The 18581-nt window shown below is 37.3% G+C and overlaps 1 protein-coding gene across 3 annotated transcripts in view; it reads left to right on the top strand.

The window, feature by feature from the left end:
• The window catches only part of nbeab (neurobeachin b), a 215555-nt gene that overhangs the window by 124643 nt on the left and 72331 nt on the right, over positions 1–18581 (top strand). For all 3 annotated transcript variants that reach the window (XM_023961240.2, XM_023961236.2, XM_078956585.1), the window contains 2 exons: positions 3689–3813; positions 14804–14950. In XM_023961240.2, coding sequence (XP_023817008.1) covers positions 3689–3813; positions 14804–14950 — 272 coding nt within the window. The remainder of the gene's footprint in view (positions 1–3688; positions 3814–14803; positions 14951–18581) is intronic.

The raw sequence follows: 18581 nt of genomic DNA on the forward strand, positions 1-18581 counted from the left end.
CTTTAAACCCAGCAAACCAAAAAAAAAAAAAAAAACACACCTCAACTCTAGCTTCTTGAGGGACGACGTGCTTTAAATGTCTATTTGAAAGAGAAGAGAATAGACGATACATCCTTTGCACATTTATCCTCCTGCACTTAGCAAGTCTGAAAGCTTCCATGAATGATGGTTCTGCTGTTTCCTGTAGGTTATCAGTGCTGGAAAATTAGCTTTTAAAATGCGGTTTGAAATCCATTTGGAGGATTGATGGGTGATGGAGCTAATAAATTTTGCCAGTTTCTAGAGGGCCGGCTTAGAGCAATTTTTTATGGTTGTCACGAAGCCAGACACATTTGATGTGTGAAATGGGGAGGTCTCAAACCAACTCTGCCTAATGAATCCTATTGCATAGGCAATTTGTTACATCGGCAGTACAGGCTGCTTGCTATCTTTCTATTAAGGTTTCTGAGGCAAGATTTGTCTTTTATTGCCTTTATTAAAAAATCATCATCTAAGCCTGTAAATAACTGAAGAATCGTGTGTCTGTAAGACTTACTGATAAATTATTAAGCAGAATGGTAAGCATTTGTTTGCCAAATTCAATAAAAGTTCATTATGGACATTTAAGCTTCATGCAACTATGTCCATGAAAAAATTATTTGCGAAAATTAAAAACTTTTTGTCTTATTCCCAAAAGTACTTATAAATCACTGAGATGTTCTCAGTTGAACTGCTGCCAATCTTTGGCTGGGAGTTCAGGATTACTCTGCTTTACATCTCCATCAATCCTTCTGAGCAGTTTTGGACCACCCTGAAGAAGAAGTTCCTTCTCTAGTCTTGTGCTGAGCTTCTACTTTCACTTATTGCAGGTGCCGCTCCAACAGCAAAATGGATTGCTACAAACAAAGCCAATTTTCCTGGGACATCAGATTATTGCCCTCTGAGCCATTAATCAGTCTTTGTAACCTGAAGGCTTTGCATGTTCATTTGCTCTCAGAGGCTTGGCTTTAACTCCTCTTAAAGTCCCTCTCCGATCATCTTTTAGTTTATTTTAAAAGTGTTCCCGGTGTTCTTTTAATTATGATTATGCCATTTTTAGACACATTTTTTTTAAGTTTTATTTTCTAGGGCATTGTTTCTGCAGAGCAGCAGGAGTTCCTTAGAAATTAGCTTCTAAGTTGTGGGCAGTAGTAAGCCTGCCTCATTTCCCATCATCCCTTTGTTTACACTCTCTCGTGCTAGCTTACAACCAATCAAACCCCCATCCTAGCAGTACCAGTGCAACAAAAATGGCAATCGATTTTGGAGCTATACAGCAGTACAGTTGTGAGCTAGATGCAAGGTCAGACAAGGAAAACATAGACATACATGGATTGAGTCGCCTACAAGTGGATGCATCAGAATGGAGAGTTGCAGGAAGCTTGTGGCCCGCCGATTGTTGCTTGTACGTCACACCTACAAGCTTATTCCAACTCCATTTTGTTGTCTGCTCCTGATTCACAACAATTTGAAAAAAAGAAATACTCAGAAATGCAATTTTAAGAGATGATAGATGAGATATTCTTTATTGATCCCACATAGGGGAAATTCAATTGCTACAGCAGTTCAAAAAGCAGAGAAGAATGATAGCAATGTGCAAAAGAGAATGAGGGGTGTTTAAAAATGTGCAAAAATACAAATACAAAATGTGCAAAAATAGGAAAAGTAAAAAAAGTAATAACTTATGTACACTGTTATGACATAACGTATGTTATGCGTAATAATAAAATTAAATAAAGTAAAAAGTAAAAACACTAAAAGCCATAAGTAAAGCTTCACTTTATTTAAATATGTCATTAGAAAAATGCTGCAAGGAGCCAGTTTAGCTCGTGCTGGTTTGCGCCGCCTTCCGTCCGTGAAACCAGGGTTCGACTCCGGGCTGCTCCCTGTTCCCTTCTCTACCTCTGTGCCGGTCCCAAGCCCGGTTTGGGAAGGTTGCGTCAGGAAGGGCATCCGGCGTAAAACATTGCCAAATTTACCATGCGACTTGTTCGCTGTGGCGACCCCTGATGGGAGAAGCCGAAAGAGGAAGAAGATTAGAAAAATGCTGCAAGATGATGTTAAAAACAACAAAACCACATTTTCTTTTAGAGTGGGTCTTTAAATGACCAATGTTGCTCAGTAAATCTGGGCATTGCCAAGGTATGCAAATCTTTAAAAAACTTCAGATTTACCATCCACCAGTATCTGCCCTCTTACTTGGGCTAAGACTTAAAGGGAAATAATCTTTGGCAATAATCGCCCGGTTGCCTCCAGTGGATTTGCATTTTTTCACACTGTGTAATCTTGCATTTACAATATCATTTAGGTGGGTGTCTCTTTTCCACCCACTGACATCTCTCTTCATCTCACATAAGCTTTGGGGCAAGATTGGCAGGGGACAAGCTCAAGGCATTCAGCCTTGCTTTGCATACTCATAATACTACGTTGATACAACACATACACACTTGAGCGCACACGCTCACATATGTTCACTTATGATTGATACTTAACCGAAACTGAGCTCTTGTTGATGTCAGAGCCCAGCTAAGTCTCCTGAGCCTCTTGATTTCTGACAACGCTAGATATTCTATTCAAGCAAGAAGCAGGATGTATTTTGAGATGTGATCCTCTGTAACACTTTAATCTGTTTAGACTGCTTTTGGTGCTGTGGCAGGAAAGGGGGCAGAAACTATAACAGTGAAAGTGATGGCTGCCTGCCAGAGACTTACTGTAACCATGCTGCAAAATTTCCACTTGGATTTGAAAACACAAGAGTGATCCAAGGTTTTATTGGAGCGCAGGTTCAAATCCAGTTTTTATTGTAAAGGGTAAAAACAACATATTCGATAATAACTGAAGAGAACTGCTTTAGAGATCGAATGAATTTCAGATGTTTTTTTTTCAATTAAGCACTGTTTTTGTAGAATTCCCTTTAAAGCAGTCTAGCAGACTTTTTTATACCTTGCAGAGGAAACAAAGGTTTGTGCACAGTTAGAAAAAGAATCACTCGTCTTTTTTGCTGAATGGTTTGCATTTGCTGCAAGCTATAGAATTATCCCGGGTCCTCACTTATGTTGGAATAATCATTTACAAAGATGGTTACCACATGCTGGAGGAGCTTTTTTTTCTTTTTCTTTCTTCTCTTTTACTGCCCTAATTCACTGTTATTAATAATGAATAAAAATGCAATTTTCAATTGGATTGCTCCAGGGCCCTGGGAATCATTTCAATGAATATTTCAGCACATTATTTTAATCATGGTTGCACATATGCAGCAATGGGAGGGGGCTTTGTTTTATAGGCTCATGCCTCAACCGCCCCAAGACCCCGATCATTAAACTCCACGCTGTCTGCATCGAGGTTCTTACCTTTGATTTACAAGACTTGTTAAAAAACATTGTTAAAAAAAAGGAGGCAAGCTGTGCCATTTATACTTGTAATTTGAAGCTGTATTTGTAAATGGGGGTGCCTGTGATTTATGGGTGCAGTGGTTGCTGCTTCTCCCCGCTGTTCTAGTGCCTGGGCTTTAGCAAAGCCAACATAACTGGGGCCTCTCCGGCGCATGCCTGTACTCTACTTACTAAAGTCTGCTATCTGTGGCCTGATTTTCCTTCTCAGATGTGATAAGAAAGTAGCAGCGGGAAATTGGCTTTGTCTAAACCATCGTTTCCCTTGTCTTTTTCAACAGTCGGCTACAAGATTTCTGGCGTCTCGATTACTGGGAAGATGACCTGCGGCGGCGGAGAAGATTTGTCAGAAACCCATATGGCTCCACCCACTTAGATGTTGCATGCAAATCCTTGCAGGAGTATGGTGAGTGCAATATATCAGTTGCAAAAGTCTTTACATCCATTGTTTTATTGTTTTGTTTTAAACATCACAAAAACACTGGATGGTTGAAGATATTCAGCAATAACAAAATCTGCAAAATACAGTATACAGTACAGACACACCTTCTCATTGAAATGAATGGAAAGGTGTGTCCAAACTTTTGGTCTGTTCTGTATTTTATTGCTGGTATTTTATAAAATGAAGCAAAAAATAAAAATAATGTCAAATATTTCCAGGATTTTATTCCTAGAACATAAACTTTTAACAGCAAGAAGTCAAAGTAGACTTTCATGTATGATTTTTTTTTATGTCTTGTTTTGACCCATTTTTTTGTTATTTTGTTTTATTAAATGAAAGTTTTCAGGCATTTTTTTTTTTTTTTTTTTTTTTGCTGAGGTCTACAGTCTGACCATCTGCCTACACCAGGGCTGCCCATGTGTGAGACCTACCACTTTGTCTTTTTTCCAGTTCTCCCTTTCCTCCTTGCTGCCGATTAGCTGACTCAAGTGTTTCTACATTCTGATTGACTGATCAAACCTGATCCAAGTAATCTGCAGCTGGTCTACACTTTCTCTAGAATGTAACCTTTCAGATGTGATCATAGGTTGTGTGTCTTTTCCTCTCACATGAGTCCATTTGCATCTGAATACTTGGTCCATGAATCGATACTAACTTTTTGGCACCACAAACTTTTTAACCTAGATGGATTCAGTCTAGGTATTTATTTATTTAGCATTTAAAACTTTTAAATTTTCTTACCGGCACTTTTTATTTCTACTGACAAAAATAAATGTCTTTGACTTAAAAACCTGGAATTTTGGGTCTTTTAGACTGTTTTGTTCTTTGTGGCTAAATAAAAGTGTGTCATTTCAATTTATTCAGGTATAGTTTGATGAGTTGTAAATAAAAAAGGTTTTCATATGTTTAGTGCACGCAACACACAATGTGATTCACCTTCAGCCGATTGAACTTCACCTGACATGGTTGAAGCAAGCTTGTGATTGGACATTTTTTTGCATACATCACATGTACATAAGAATGCAAACAGCGAAGAGCACAACAGGAAGAGAGACTGACAAAGTTTGCCATAAACCAATTATTTACTTCCATATCGATTTTATACCTTTTTACCAACATCATCATGTTCATTTCTGTGGTTTTGAACCGATACTGCTGTTACTCTCAGTGCTATATTGATTTTTATATCCTTTACATCCCTAGAACATAGTTAAACAAGTTACTGTTAGGTGTCAAGTTTCACTGACTGCAAAGTAGAAAAAAACTCAAACCTCGTCAATACTGTGTAATCCTTTGAATGTATGTTATTTTAAACTCTTGGTTTAGTTTTGTTGAGTTTTTGCAGTAAACATGAATGTGGGCACAAAGACTGAACCAGCTGTGATTTCGTCTCATCTTTCCATTCAGTATTTTTCCAGAAAACTTGACCTTTGGCTGCAGATTGAACGTTTGTATTTGGTATTAATCCTGCTTGCTGTGCAATGGCTTTACTGGTACAACATTACTAGTGCTTTACTCTTTATGCATCAGACAATCAAACAAGCAAAGCTTTAACTGTTGTTGTTTTACAGTGTAGCTAACTCAATGATCATTAGTTCATTTGGTGTTCAATTTTACATCCAACTTTACATTCAAATCATGTGGAAGCAGTAAAATAGTCTTGCATTTGTGCTTCTGTGTTTTTGGACAAATGCAATTTAAAGAGTTTTAATAAAAGAAAACACATTTCTTCTATTTATGTTGACATCTGAAAAAATAATCGAAAAAGATTTACTGTAACTAACCGTAAAAGTGTATAAGATTAGAAAGATGTGCTAACAGCACTTTTCCTTACTGCTTTAGTTTAGATTCCAAACTGTTTTTATGATGCATTATTATTTTTGCAAGCATTAGGTTATGAACTTGCTCTGTTGAAAACAATAACCTAACCTAAAAGTCTGATTTTAGAAGCTTTGGGCTATAAAAATCAAAACCAAAAGAAAAAGTAAGTTTTTGCAAAGTTGAGCATCTTGGGGAAAGAAATTGCATTGCATTGCATCAACAGCGCCTGTCAGAAAATAAATACCAGCAAACCACTAAAACAGATCAAAACATCAGTGGGAAACTCTCCTCCCATCTTGCAGCATTCTGCGCCTGACTTTTACTTCACATCTCACTTTAGTGGGGGAGAGATAATGAGATACATTTCAAATTATTTAAATAAGGGCTTAATAGGCTAAATAAAGAATCTGTGTTTTAGAGTAACTGTTAAATGTAAAACCTACAGTACTCCATTTTCTGGGTATAGACCAAAAGAAAACAATTATTTTTGATGGGTTTTGTTTAATTTGAGACCGTAAATACTGCAGTTAGGATGGCACAGAATACATGTGTTTTCTTCTATAAACACATTCAGAGATAAATAAAAGAGACTGAAACATTATAAATGTCAAATCTTCTTTTCTTGCTTTCAAGAGGGTTAGCTGTGATAAAAACTTTCATATTGTGTTTTTTTTATCCCTCAAAATCCTTGCTTTTATATCTTTAAAAGTCAATCTCATAAAAAATAAAGCTGTGTTTTTTTTAAGAAAACTGCACCATAAAAACCTCATGTTTGTATAGTTTTCTTGCAATGCCAAATCTATGCGTTAGGATTATACATTGGATACATTTGCTGCACATTTCACTCCAAATGTTGTTTGTGTGATATATTATCTGTTTTGATTTTTGTGACTATTATGACACCTGAATCTTTTTCAGTCTTTAGTCTTTTTTTTTAGCTGCTGTCTGGCACTAAATTGTTATGGTGGTTGACTGAAAACTTGTTGAGGTCCTGCTGGCATGAGGTAGTTTTAATGAGCAGAATAATGTATAAACCTGACAAGTGAAAGAGATTGCCTGCAGTTGAAAGGCTCACTGGAAAAGGTGAGCTGCTTCTTCAGGCTTTTTTTCCGGCAGGCTTTGATGTGATCGCACAGCAGAGGCCAAGTTTCATTTTGGAGTTAAAATGAAAATCATCTTTTTTGTTCTTTGCTGGAATTTCATTAGATATTCTGGCAGTGACAGTAGGCAGTTTTAAAAGTAGCGTGGCATTTTTAATTATTGTGCTATTGAGATAAAGACATGCTTTATTTTATTTTATGTATTTTTTTGCAGATAACCTTGTTAAATAGGCTGAAAAGTTGGTTTGCTGTCGTAACATGCAAATATGTTCTCTGTCAGGATACTCTGCAACCTTTCAGTAAGTCTCTGGCTGTACTTAACCTCGGTCGATATTTAAAATCGGGGCTTTAAAAAAATATTTTTTCAATCTTTTTTAAATATGACGACACGTTTCACTTATCGGTTAAACTGTTTGAGGGGCAACTATTTAGCAGTTGGAATAATTGACAGTCTTTTAAACTGACTTGATGGGTAAAGTGACAGGATTGTGACACATTTTCATAAACAACTCAATAAGTGCTTTATACGTCGTGTTTTTAAAAGATCAAGACTTCTTTGATAAAAAAAAAAGGAACAAAGCTATTTGGTTTCCTATTTTAGAAGCTGGATTATGTTGTTTATTAGGATTTCTGAGGAATATCACGTCCAACTCACTCATTGTTTTTTTTTTTTCTTTTTTGTAGCCAAAGACAAAAATCTTTCAATTTGTCTTTTAAAGTTAGACTTACTTTGGGACAAGTTTTTTTTCTTTCTTCTTTTTTTAATCATCAGGGCCAAGTCCTGAACAGAACGAACACTGTCCCACACAGCTTATTAAAAAGGATATAGAGCTGAATGAATTATTTACAATTTATTTTAATCTATATTACACTTTATTTTTATTTTTATTCATGCATCTGTGATATGTGTGTGTGCGTGCCAGAGCATGTGAACTGATGGGAGGTTAAACTCTGCTTCATTGTCTATTAGCAGTGCTGACAGCTTAGCCAGCACTTTTTGTCTTTGCCCTTTTGCCTGTAATAACCTGCCGTGTTGCAGCTGGCCTCCACCCCGTATCAGACTATATTGTTAGGTGATTGGAATTGGGCAAGCATGAAATGGAAGTCACGTTAATATTGATCCAAATGTTTAACGGGGTGTTTTACCTCTGAGTGTCCTTGCTGTCTCAGTTGAACTGAACAACTTCTCTTAAAGCTTATTGCACCAGACAGAGATCTTTATAGCTTTTTACTTGAGCAGACTCTGAGGCTGATATGTTATTTACCATCACCAAAGTTATAATACTGTTTTTTTTAAATAATTTATAATACTAAAACACTGCCCTAAAATTCGGGTTGTGACATCATAAACTTTGCTGGACAAAAGTTATCTGAGATGCAGGTGTGAAGCAGTGACTGCATATGTTGGACTAATTGACCCCTCCCCTCTCACATTCCAAACAGGAAGTACCCATTGGTTCCAAGAAGCCAAAATCCCATAGACTTCTATTAAGAAATAAACAGCTATTACTCAGTCATTCTATTTGTCAGAATAATCATATTTGCTCTAGTACCTTTTTTAACATGTTCTTGCTAATCCTAAAATTTTGCATGATATTTCTTCATGTTATAATCTGACCAATTGGATGCTTCAATAAAAGCATGTGCTGGCCTCGAACCTTCAACCTTTGATTGACAGATCCTCCTGAGCCACTTTCAGTGTAAGGGGTGTGGACTTTGACCATGCTCACTCCTGTTTGGCGACAGTAGTAGAGTAGAGTTCGACTCAGACCAATCACTGTCGACTCGCTTCAAACATCCAATGGTGATTGAATTGGCTTCCTTTTGCTGGAGCAGGAGGTAAGACATTATTTAGGGGTGACATCACACCTAACTGTCTCGCTGCAGTTCTGGTATACATTAATTGGTATAGAGCATGTCTAAACACTAATATCAATGCTTGTGTCAGAGTAGCAGTTGTAAGTTTTTGCTCTTTTCTGTTGTGATGTCTATCAATGGATGTCTCGTCTAATGTATCCCAAGATTAGAAAATTATATCTAAATAAAATTTAAAAAAGGCTCAAACCCTGCAGGTATGAATTGGCACGTTGAATGTAACATTTTCTGAAAGTGAAATAAAAAGAGGAAATAATGCATGTGTTGAAGGTTTGGGAAGAGGCTGTTGTTGTTGTTGTTGTTTTATTCTTCTTCCTCTAAAAATGACACAGCAGCATACCAGTGGTTAACAAAGTTCCATTTGAACCAACCACACAAACCTTTAAAGAACCACTGGGACCATAGTTGACATATCTGCCTGTAATAACCAGAGACATATTTGGTGCCCACTAAAATGAGCAGAAACACCTCATGCCAGCTGTCAGGGATTGTGTTAAAGAAGTGTTGAAATGTCCTTTTTCATTAACCTATTTTGGTTTTGCTTTTAGTCAAATTTGAAGCAATTTGACAGGATTAGAGCTTTATTAAAAAAAAGGTCATCCATTGGTACAAGAGCACAAATCTTTCATTAAACAAAATGAAAATAAAAATACTTGAGGAAAGCTTTCCTTAGCAAAAGTAGAATACCTAACGATTGTTTCAGTAAGTGAACCTAATTAAGGCACGTATACTAGGCCATGTGCATGTAGTATTTGAAGTATACTCGCTGAATAAGATAATAGGAACATTTTAAATTTGCAATATAGATGGGATATAAAAGTAAACTTCAAGTAAACTGCCTCACTTGTATAGCTTAGTCAGTCTGTTAGTTCATTTTGGTATTTTCCTATTGAACTCTTTGTATTCGTGATCCTTTTGAGTTCATGTTTTACTTCGAAGCCCATCGAGACGACTGTTGTTGTGATTTTGGGCTATACAAATAAAATTGAATTGAACTGAATTTAATTGTATCTCCTTGGGTGTTGACGCGATCAACGTGACCACCAGATTTTGATGTTGAAAAGAGCGGCGAAAAAAAAAAAGAAAAGAAAAGAGCAGCTTTTCATATCGGCTTTGTGCCGATTTGCAACATATTACTAATTTGTTACTTAACAATGCAAAGTCGCTTTTCTCTGCGACAGAATCGTCTGCTCTCAAAAACATCAGTGCCTTTAAAAGCTATCTATTCTGTTCATGTCAATTGGGGGGAGGAGTTTAACAACTTGAATCCATGTGTTGTTGAAGCCATGTTTTTTTGGGGGGGCTGGTGGGTGGACTCATTGAAATGTTTACGTTGTTTGCTCTTGCCCAATCTGCCATATTTGGCATGTTTTTGAATTTGAGTTACTTTTTTTTTTCTTTTTTAATGAAAGCAATCTGCACAAACCCTGGCTTCATTGGTAATTCAACATCACCTGTGGGCTTATTTCTATTTATAAACGTACAATTCAGCTGTTCTTAAAGTGGCCGGAAAGTTACAGACTTCAGTTTGTGTTTTCCTAAGTCAAGCCCAAACTGAAAGTACTCCAAAAATTTGTCACCAAAACTATAAATATGAAGCATTATGTCAATCACTTACGCCTAATTGTCAGGATAATCTTCAAAGAGCAGGCATTTTTAGATGCCCCAGACTGAACTCAGAACTGTGGATCCTGGATGACACCCTGGTGATGAGATCTTTATAGGCAGCCTCTGTTGTGACAGCCGGCAAAAGCTCTGCAGCTTTCTTCACGGAGTGTAATTAGTGCACTCTGAGGCAGTTTCAGCTCAGTGATTTGAACATTAGGACCCAGGAGACTGGTGATTGCTGGCTTCTTCAACCACTGCTCCTGAAAAGCTTGAAAGCAAGGGTGAAAGATACATTTGTAAACTCTTTTTCTGTGTATTGGAAACTGTTATTTTAGAGAGAATCTATAGGTGTTACACTTTCCCTAAAATATATCAATAGACCCACTTCGATAAAAAAGGTGTTTTTGGTGTTTTTAACATGTTCTTGTGGGGTTTATCTGACGATGGATGGCAGATATTAAAGGGCTTATACCATGCAAAATCAATTTTCTGAGATTCTAAGTGTATTATAATGTTCATTCCTCACAAAAATAAACCCCAAAATGGCATTTTGATCCGTTCACGCATTTCTGAGTGTTCCTCTATAAACCTACGCTCTGAGCACTAGCCCCTCCCCTTCCCCTGTGGAAACAATTTGAATTTTGCAAAGAAGTGACCATACAGTGTGGTAAATTGTTCTAATAATGTTCCTTTCCAAATTATTTGATGTGGAAAAACAATGGGGTGAACTTCATGGAACTAAAATGGGAATGAACTTACCATTGTTATCATTGTTGTTGAAAATAATCATTTTTGTTTGTACAAATATTTAATTACACTTGATTCTCAATACATGGAATCAGGAAAACTTCACTTGCACTGTTCAGTACCCAGGTATTTATCTGAGTCACACTTGTTGAAGTTTTGCCTCAATATGTCCTTAATTGATTTTAGGTCAGTCAATCGGATCATTTTAATTTAACTAAAATCGACTATAAATTGGATGCAACCACAAATTATGATATCAGTCGTTGTTAAAATGAATCGTTAGAACAGTTAAATGCAGTTAAGAATAAATCTTGACTGTAAATACAACTGTTGACTGGGCTTTGTGGAAAAAAAAATTTTTGAAATGATTATTGTACTAAAGAACTTTTTAATTCAAAAAAGGGGGGAAAGTGGGGCGGAGCCGCTCTGCTCGAACAGTCAGACCAATACAACTCAGAGGCTAGTGCCGCTCTGTAGAAACTATGTCCTAGAAAACGATGCAGGTTAAGAATCATGATTAAAGGCCACTGAGAACACTTTGAAAATAGATCAAAAGTTGATTGGAAAGGGACTTTAAGATTTTTAAGAGATCTCAAAAATTCAAAATTAGTTCAAAAATTAAATGTATGTATTTAGACTGGGTTGGTAGTCCTACATTTTGATGAGATCTTGTGTTTTTAACAAATGTGACTGAAACAACAGAAAAGATGTTAATGACTGGTTGGTCATTTGTACTTGCACGTGACCAGAGAAATAAAACATCTTTTTAAACCATGATGTGAATGAAAATCCTTTAAGAAAAAATAGTCAAATCCTTCCTGGAACATTTATGAATTTGTTTCCTAATATTTGTCAACAGATAGTTTAGAAATGATTCATATTAAATACTGATGGAAGAGAATGTTTTTGTCCTCCCATTGAGTTTCTGAAAACATGAATTTCTTTTAAATCAGTTTGACTGCAGGCCCAGTAATAATGACAAATTGGAGTCTTACTGTAGCACTTTTAGTACAACACTATCTCCAAATCCTCACATACAAGAACTTAACTATTCCTGTCTTTGTGACAAAATTTCCCATTTAGTAATAGAATTAAACACCATATATAATATGTAATATGTGTGGCACTATTGCTCTTTGCTACCCAACATCCCTCCCATCACCCGCATGCACACGCACGCACGCACGCACGCACGCACGCACGCACGCACGCACACACACGTACGCCTGTTAAAGTCATGCCTTTTCATGCTGAAATCAGCATGGTTTATTTGGTCTGTATAGCTCTTTTTCAACTTCTCAATCAGACTGTTAGCCATTCAGCTAAGTGTGTCCTCATTACCTTAGAGCATAATGATGGTTTACAGAATTACAGTTTTAAGTTTCACCCTTTTTGCTTTGATTTTTGACCGCTGGCTGGCTTTTGCATTTAACGCAGCACGTAATTCATTCCTGGACTGCTTCGACTTCTTCCCCTCGTCTGAGGAAAAGCACAGCAGATATGAGACAGAACAGGAAGCAGGCTTTTTTTTTTCTAAACAGCCCTGTTGACAACAGTCAAATGTGACCTCTTCAAGACAAGGTACATGTTCCTCAGGAGAGAGAGAGGAGAATTAAGCACTGTGCTGAAAGGAAACGTGTCACACGGGTGTCAGCCACCTCCTTTACCTTTGATATGTGTTCTTCCTTTTGTTCACGTAATTTTTTTTCCTCCGGTTATTGCCTACATTGGCCTTCAGGAAGACAAATCCACATAAATGTTTTAAGTGGCTGCATGGCAGCTTGGAGATGGGCTGATTCATGCTGGTTAATGTCTTGTGAGACCTCTTTGTTTTTCAAGATGTGTGAACATATCTTATTCAATAAGCAGGTTTCACTATAGCTATATGATGAAGTCTCGCTATAAGCAGCCTTTCTAATTGTGTTTGCTGTTCTCCTCTCACTTGTCAAAGCTCCAAAGGAACCAAATGATATCTCTAATCTACAATGAGCTGCTATATTCCCCGATTTAGCTGTTGGTCTTATAAGATACGCGTTGAGTTTCATTGTTGACCCTGTCTAAAAATAAAAGCTGAAGCACCTGTGATGTTCAACTATTAAAAATAAATTGCTTGAACAGGTTTGCACGAATCCCTGACATTCTTTCATATGCTATGGCAGGTACATTATCATACATCTCTTTCATAACGTTTTTCTTGTGCTTTAGGTTTTTATGTTCTCCCGTTTCTGTTGGTGGCATCTATTCTATATTGTCTGTGTTAGATAGTCATTAAACTATGTTTAATGGAACATATTTGGTAATATATGTTTGTTTTTCTTTGTTTGACCGTAGCATTTTCTGGTGCCTCTTCACTAAAAACTCTTTTCACTCCATAATAGGACCTAGTCAGCATATAACTGAGCTAAAGTGTGTTAATACAAAGTTTGTTGCTAAACAAAAGTTACATGACTGAGTCTAAAGCTACATTCACACTGGGCATGTGACACACGTCCAAGAATGTATGTTTAAGACTTACTTGTATTTTCATTTAGCCTATGGTGTTCACACTGGACAAGCAGAGAGGGGCTTCTTCATCTTTTTCTTCTGTTACTGTTTACTAGCACATATCCACGGAAAACGCTTGGTGCAAATGTCGAAGCGGTGAAAATCTTGCTCCGGGATTTTTCTTTCACAGCTCTATTACAATTCATGAGAGACTTGGTGTCATATAATTTGACACCAAGTCTTTCAAATGGTTCCTTAAATAAAACAGGACGTCATCCATATTTCGTATATCGCCACCAAATTTGAGTCTCTTGTTGGTCAATGTTCAACCTGATTTAGCTATCAATGAGAGTTCCATTGCCGTCCATTTTGTACGTAGAGCCCAAAAACGATCTTAAAATCTCGCGTAGCCATGAGTGAACGTGAAAATTTTGAACGCGAAACCCTGAAATGCGCATGTATTAACATAGACTTTTCATTGAAAGTGGTCGCTTGAACTTGCATTACCAAGACATTGCTTTCATTATTTGATGATTGGATGTATAATCTTCCATACATCAAGTACATTAAAAAAATTTGCTTTTGCCTCTTAACAAGGGTGATTGTGTTATCCATCAACTACTAGAAACTAAAAAATTCTTGGCAACAATAGTTTTAGTCCGTGCATAGAGGTTCTGTTGATTTAGACAATTATATTAACAAAAGCTGCCTGTAGCACTCCATTAGTCTTTGTCCTCAAATACAGGCTAAATAAATTCTGAATCTATTTTTCCCCAAAGCTCCCAATCTTCAGAATTGTTGGAAGGGTTTGGGACTGTGATTCTAAAACATAATAAATACCTTTTATTAATTATAGAAAAAGAATCGTAGAAGCCATGTTGATTTAGTCATCCTGTGGGTGTTGCTATGTCATCTTTGATGTCATCTTTGATGTCAATTATGAATACAGGTTGGTTAACTAACCTCAGAAAGGTGTGTTTCTTCTGAAGGCCAAAAATGTTTTGACCAAGATTGCGGTAAAAAAAAGTATGAATGAACGTTTTTTTTAATTATGTAAATAACAGTAAAAAATTATCTGCAAATTAGATTGGGTTTCAAAGACTTTCGTTTTGCTCATCATAAAAAAAACAACTGTTTAGTTCATTTAGCGCATCAGGTTATTCTGGTGTCACAAACCCCAGTAGCCTCAAGTTCTCAACTTATCTCCTATATCTGTTCTTTATTTTGACTATACCATTAAAAAAAATTTTTTTTAAATATTCAGCTGACCTTTGAAAAAAAATGCTAATTTTAAGGATCTTTCAATATCCCATTTTCAGCTTTAAAGGAGGATGAGGTGGTCAAGTCCAAGTTGGTTTTCCGGAACCCAGTCGTTCCCATTCAGAACCCTGAGACTGAGCTCATCCTGGACGGAGAGGATGATAACGTCAGCCTGCTGCAGGAGAAGGAAGTTGACAACTTGGGTGGTAAGTCAGCCTACCGGCATTTCTTCATGCCAGCCATTGAGCATCACCTTTACCCCATCAATTGTGTTTTGGCCAACCTTGATTTTCTTAAGTGTCTTAGTAGTGTTATCATTTTAGTTGATGTGCGACAATGATATACTTTTATTTTTTTTACAATTGTGCATCGTACAGTCTTCCTGAGATTGGATCTTTTAATTCTGGCACTTTTTTTCATCCACTCTGCATGTAGTTTTGATAAGATGGGTATCCAACACTTCAGCATCCCCCCCTTGTTTTTTAAGTACTGGGGGAAAACTAGTTCACCCATCCCCCATTCGATGATCAGTCAAGATGTGCCAAGATTTTTTTTGGTGATCAGTAATTAGATTTGATTTTTCAAAGTTGTTGATGGTCAATGCTACAGAGACCTTATTTAACTTGATCTGATGCAGTTAAGTAAAATACAGACTGAGGATATTCAAATGTGTTTTAATAAATTCAGAATGAAAACGTGGTTTCACTTGTAATCAGAGTCATGTGTGACTTTTTATAAGCACTGAAACAAATTATTCTATTCACAGTCTCATCATAAATTGTAGACACAGTAATGTTAATCTAAAAATTGCTTTTTAATGTAATTAAAACAGATAAAGAACTCTATTGTCTTTTAGCACAAATTGTGGAATGTCTGTAGAAAACTTGAGCGCTAAATCTCCATTGCCAAACATGTAAGACGTCTCAGTCGCATAGTGATGAAGTGCTCAGTTGCAACGGCTTAGCGTGTGAAGCTCAGTCTGAACCGAGGCTCTAAAATCCCTTTTAAGATCCCACAGATGAATCTCACAGGAGGAGAGTAACCCCTCCCCGCTGTCCCGGGGCCAGCAGACAGCCAAACGCCCCATGTCTGTCAGATGAAGCATTCACTGGCCAATCTTAAGAGCAAAAAAATAGAAAAGACTGGAATTCAAACTCGACGTTTTCTCTCGAGATGACTAATTTGCTTGAAACAGAAAGGTGAAACTTGGTTGTGGCAGCAGAAGTATGATGTGTGAACTGAACAAAACACTAACATGTGACACTGACTTTAAAGAGTTGGTGCTTTTGGAGTGTGTCTCTTTATTTGTGGAATAGGTTTTCACATTTTTGCCGACAGGGGAGCTCTCTTGCACTGCAACACTGGGTTTGTATTTCAGCACCCACATGCACTGGCCGACTTTGCCCCGCATAAAATCTCAAGCATGAAGAGCTTTAATGAGAGATCTGGGACCAGATCCTTGTCGACAACAGCGCTCCTTCTGCCAGACACTCGATCAGTGCCTGCTGCTGCTCCTCCTGCCAAGGGGGCAGTGCCTGCGCTCATGTGCTCTGGCACTTGTGGTTACTGAACCTATGATTAGTGTAACTCCCCCACAAACACTGGAAATCCAGCCTGTGTATTAAATTTTTACGTTTGCATTATGACCAAATATGTGTAAAATGGAGATATTGGATCAAGGAGGAGCTTCAACAGCTCTATCAGTTGAACAAGAGCATGATATAGTGGCACTTTGCAGCCACAACCGTTGATTTTTGCTTTATTTGAAACCTTTTTGTATTCATTTTGACTCCCTTTCAGAATTGTGATGGCTGAGGTAGAGACATATTTGCGACAGACTAAAACCAACACAGCCTTTCTGAATCTGTCATCCCTGAATGAGTGTGATTTTTCTGCTTTTGGGAGTTTCCCACTTGGGTTTTTCATTCAAAAGTTTGATTTGATGAGTATTTTTCTGCTACATACATATTTCATAATTTAAAACTATATAGCACCACTTAAAACCCAACTCCAATCACCTTTTGATCTATTATAAAAGTGTTCCCAGTGGTCTTTTACTTAGGATTATGCTGTTTATAGACAACTTTTTTTTAAGTGTCGAAATTTGCCTAAGAGTTGTAGGCGGGACTTTTGGCTTTGTGTAGGGCTGCTCCCATTCCCCATCATCCTTCTGTTTACATGTTCTCCCACTATAGCTTACAGCCCCTTACACCTCCAACCAAACATTATCAATGCAACAAAAAAGGCGAGCAATATTGGAGGTATCCAGCCGTTTAGTTTTGAGCCAAAGTCCAGCTCAGATGAGGAAAACAAAGACGTACATTTATTGATTTGACCAAAGAATACTCTGAAAAAATAAAGTTTTAAAATTAATGTTCTTTCTATATGTCCGCTATCAGGAAGAAGAACATGTTAGAAAAATTAAATAAAAAAAAGAAAGATTTTCCTTGGAGTGGGTTTTTAAGGCTATAAGGTAACAGTCGTAATACTGCAACACGAAAAAGCATGAATGACCCCCCCCCCCCCCCCCCCCAGTCCAATACTTTTTGGGTCATAATAAACTCATCAAGTCACCTTTTGAAAACACTCAATCTATTTAAAAGTAAAGATCCTTTCACCACTTCATTAAATTAGCCCGTCCTTCCAGCAGTATTAGCATTTTCATTAAAAAAAGACCCAAGAGCATGGGAGCTTTATCCTTTGCACACTATGCATCCAATGTAACTTGTCTTTAATTTCATTATTCTCATGTAAACATTGTGATACAGTAATTATTGAGAGATCACTTGAGGGTTTATTTTATAATCCTCTTTCTGCCCATGAGCAATAGATGTTTAATACTTAAGACCAGAGTCTTTTTCCCCTGTGTGTCACATGAACAAACTGGCTTAACCCCTGGATGTAATTTAGGTGATTTTCTGGATTATCCTTTAGTGGTTGGAGTATTGTAGCAAAAATATTTGAAATCTATTTTGTTGATAATTGTAACTGACTGTTAATAATTGTATTGGAGCAGTTCTTTTTCTTTGTAACCGATATCTTTGTCAGAAATGCAGTTTAACGGGCTGTTTTGCTTCTAAAAAGCTTGTAAAGGACGTGTAGTGTCCAGGCTGATAGCATCAGCAGATAAAATCACCGTTAATGGACCCGAGAGTCGCTGGAGAGCAACGAGAAAAAGGGGAAAGGAGGAAAAAAATAAAAAAAAAATAATGGAAGAAGGTTTAACTGCGCAGCCTGCAAGAGCGATGATGGGGCGCAAAGGGAGTTCAGACCCAAATCTTGTATTCCTGTAACACTATCAGCCGTAATTGGCTGAGGAACGCAGATTAAGATTGATGAGACATTAATGTGGCTCTTTGGACTTGAGGGGATCGATAAATATCCCCCGATTTGGAGAGCTTTTGTTTGAGAGCAGACAAATCACTGGAACGGCGCGTCGCAGCGACAGTGATCTGAGAACATGGAGGATGAGAGGAAGGGAGGGGACTGAAATAAAGATGTGATCACCATCAGCTGACCGGGATCACAGTTAAACCTGAATGGGTGATTATTTGCGCGATAGGAAACGAGCCACTGGTTGAAACGTTGATATTTATTTCGTCTTGAGTTTTTGATAATCTCATTCACCCACGTCCTGCCGGAAGAACCAAACTCCTATAAAAACCAGCAACACAAAGCAGCAAAATGTTCAAACATTATATTTTTAAAACGAGAGAAACAAAACGAATGAAAAAAATGTGTTTTAGATTTTTTTCTGGCAAATCCATCGCATTTATCGCATCGGCCCAGTATACAATCTGTAAGGCAACGAAAGTCGCACGACCACTAGAACTGCAT

This window comes from Oryzias latipes, chromosome 13 (genome assembly GCF_053564925.1).
Source record: "Oryzias latipes strain Hd-rR chromosome 13, Olatipes_Hd-rR_3.1".
NCBI classification, from domain to species: domain Eukaryota; kingdom Metazoa; phylum Chordata; class Actinopteri; order Beloniformes; family Adrianichthyidae; genus Oryzias; species Oryzias latipes.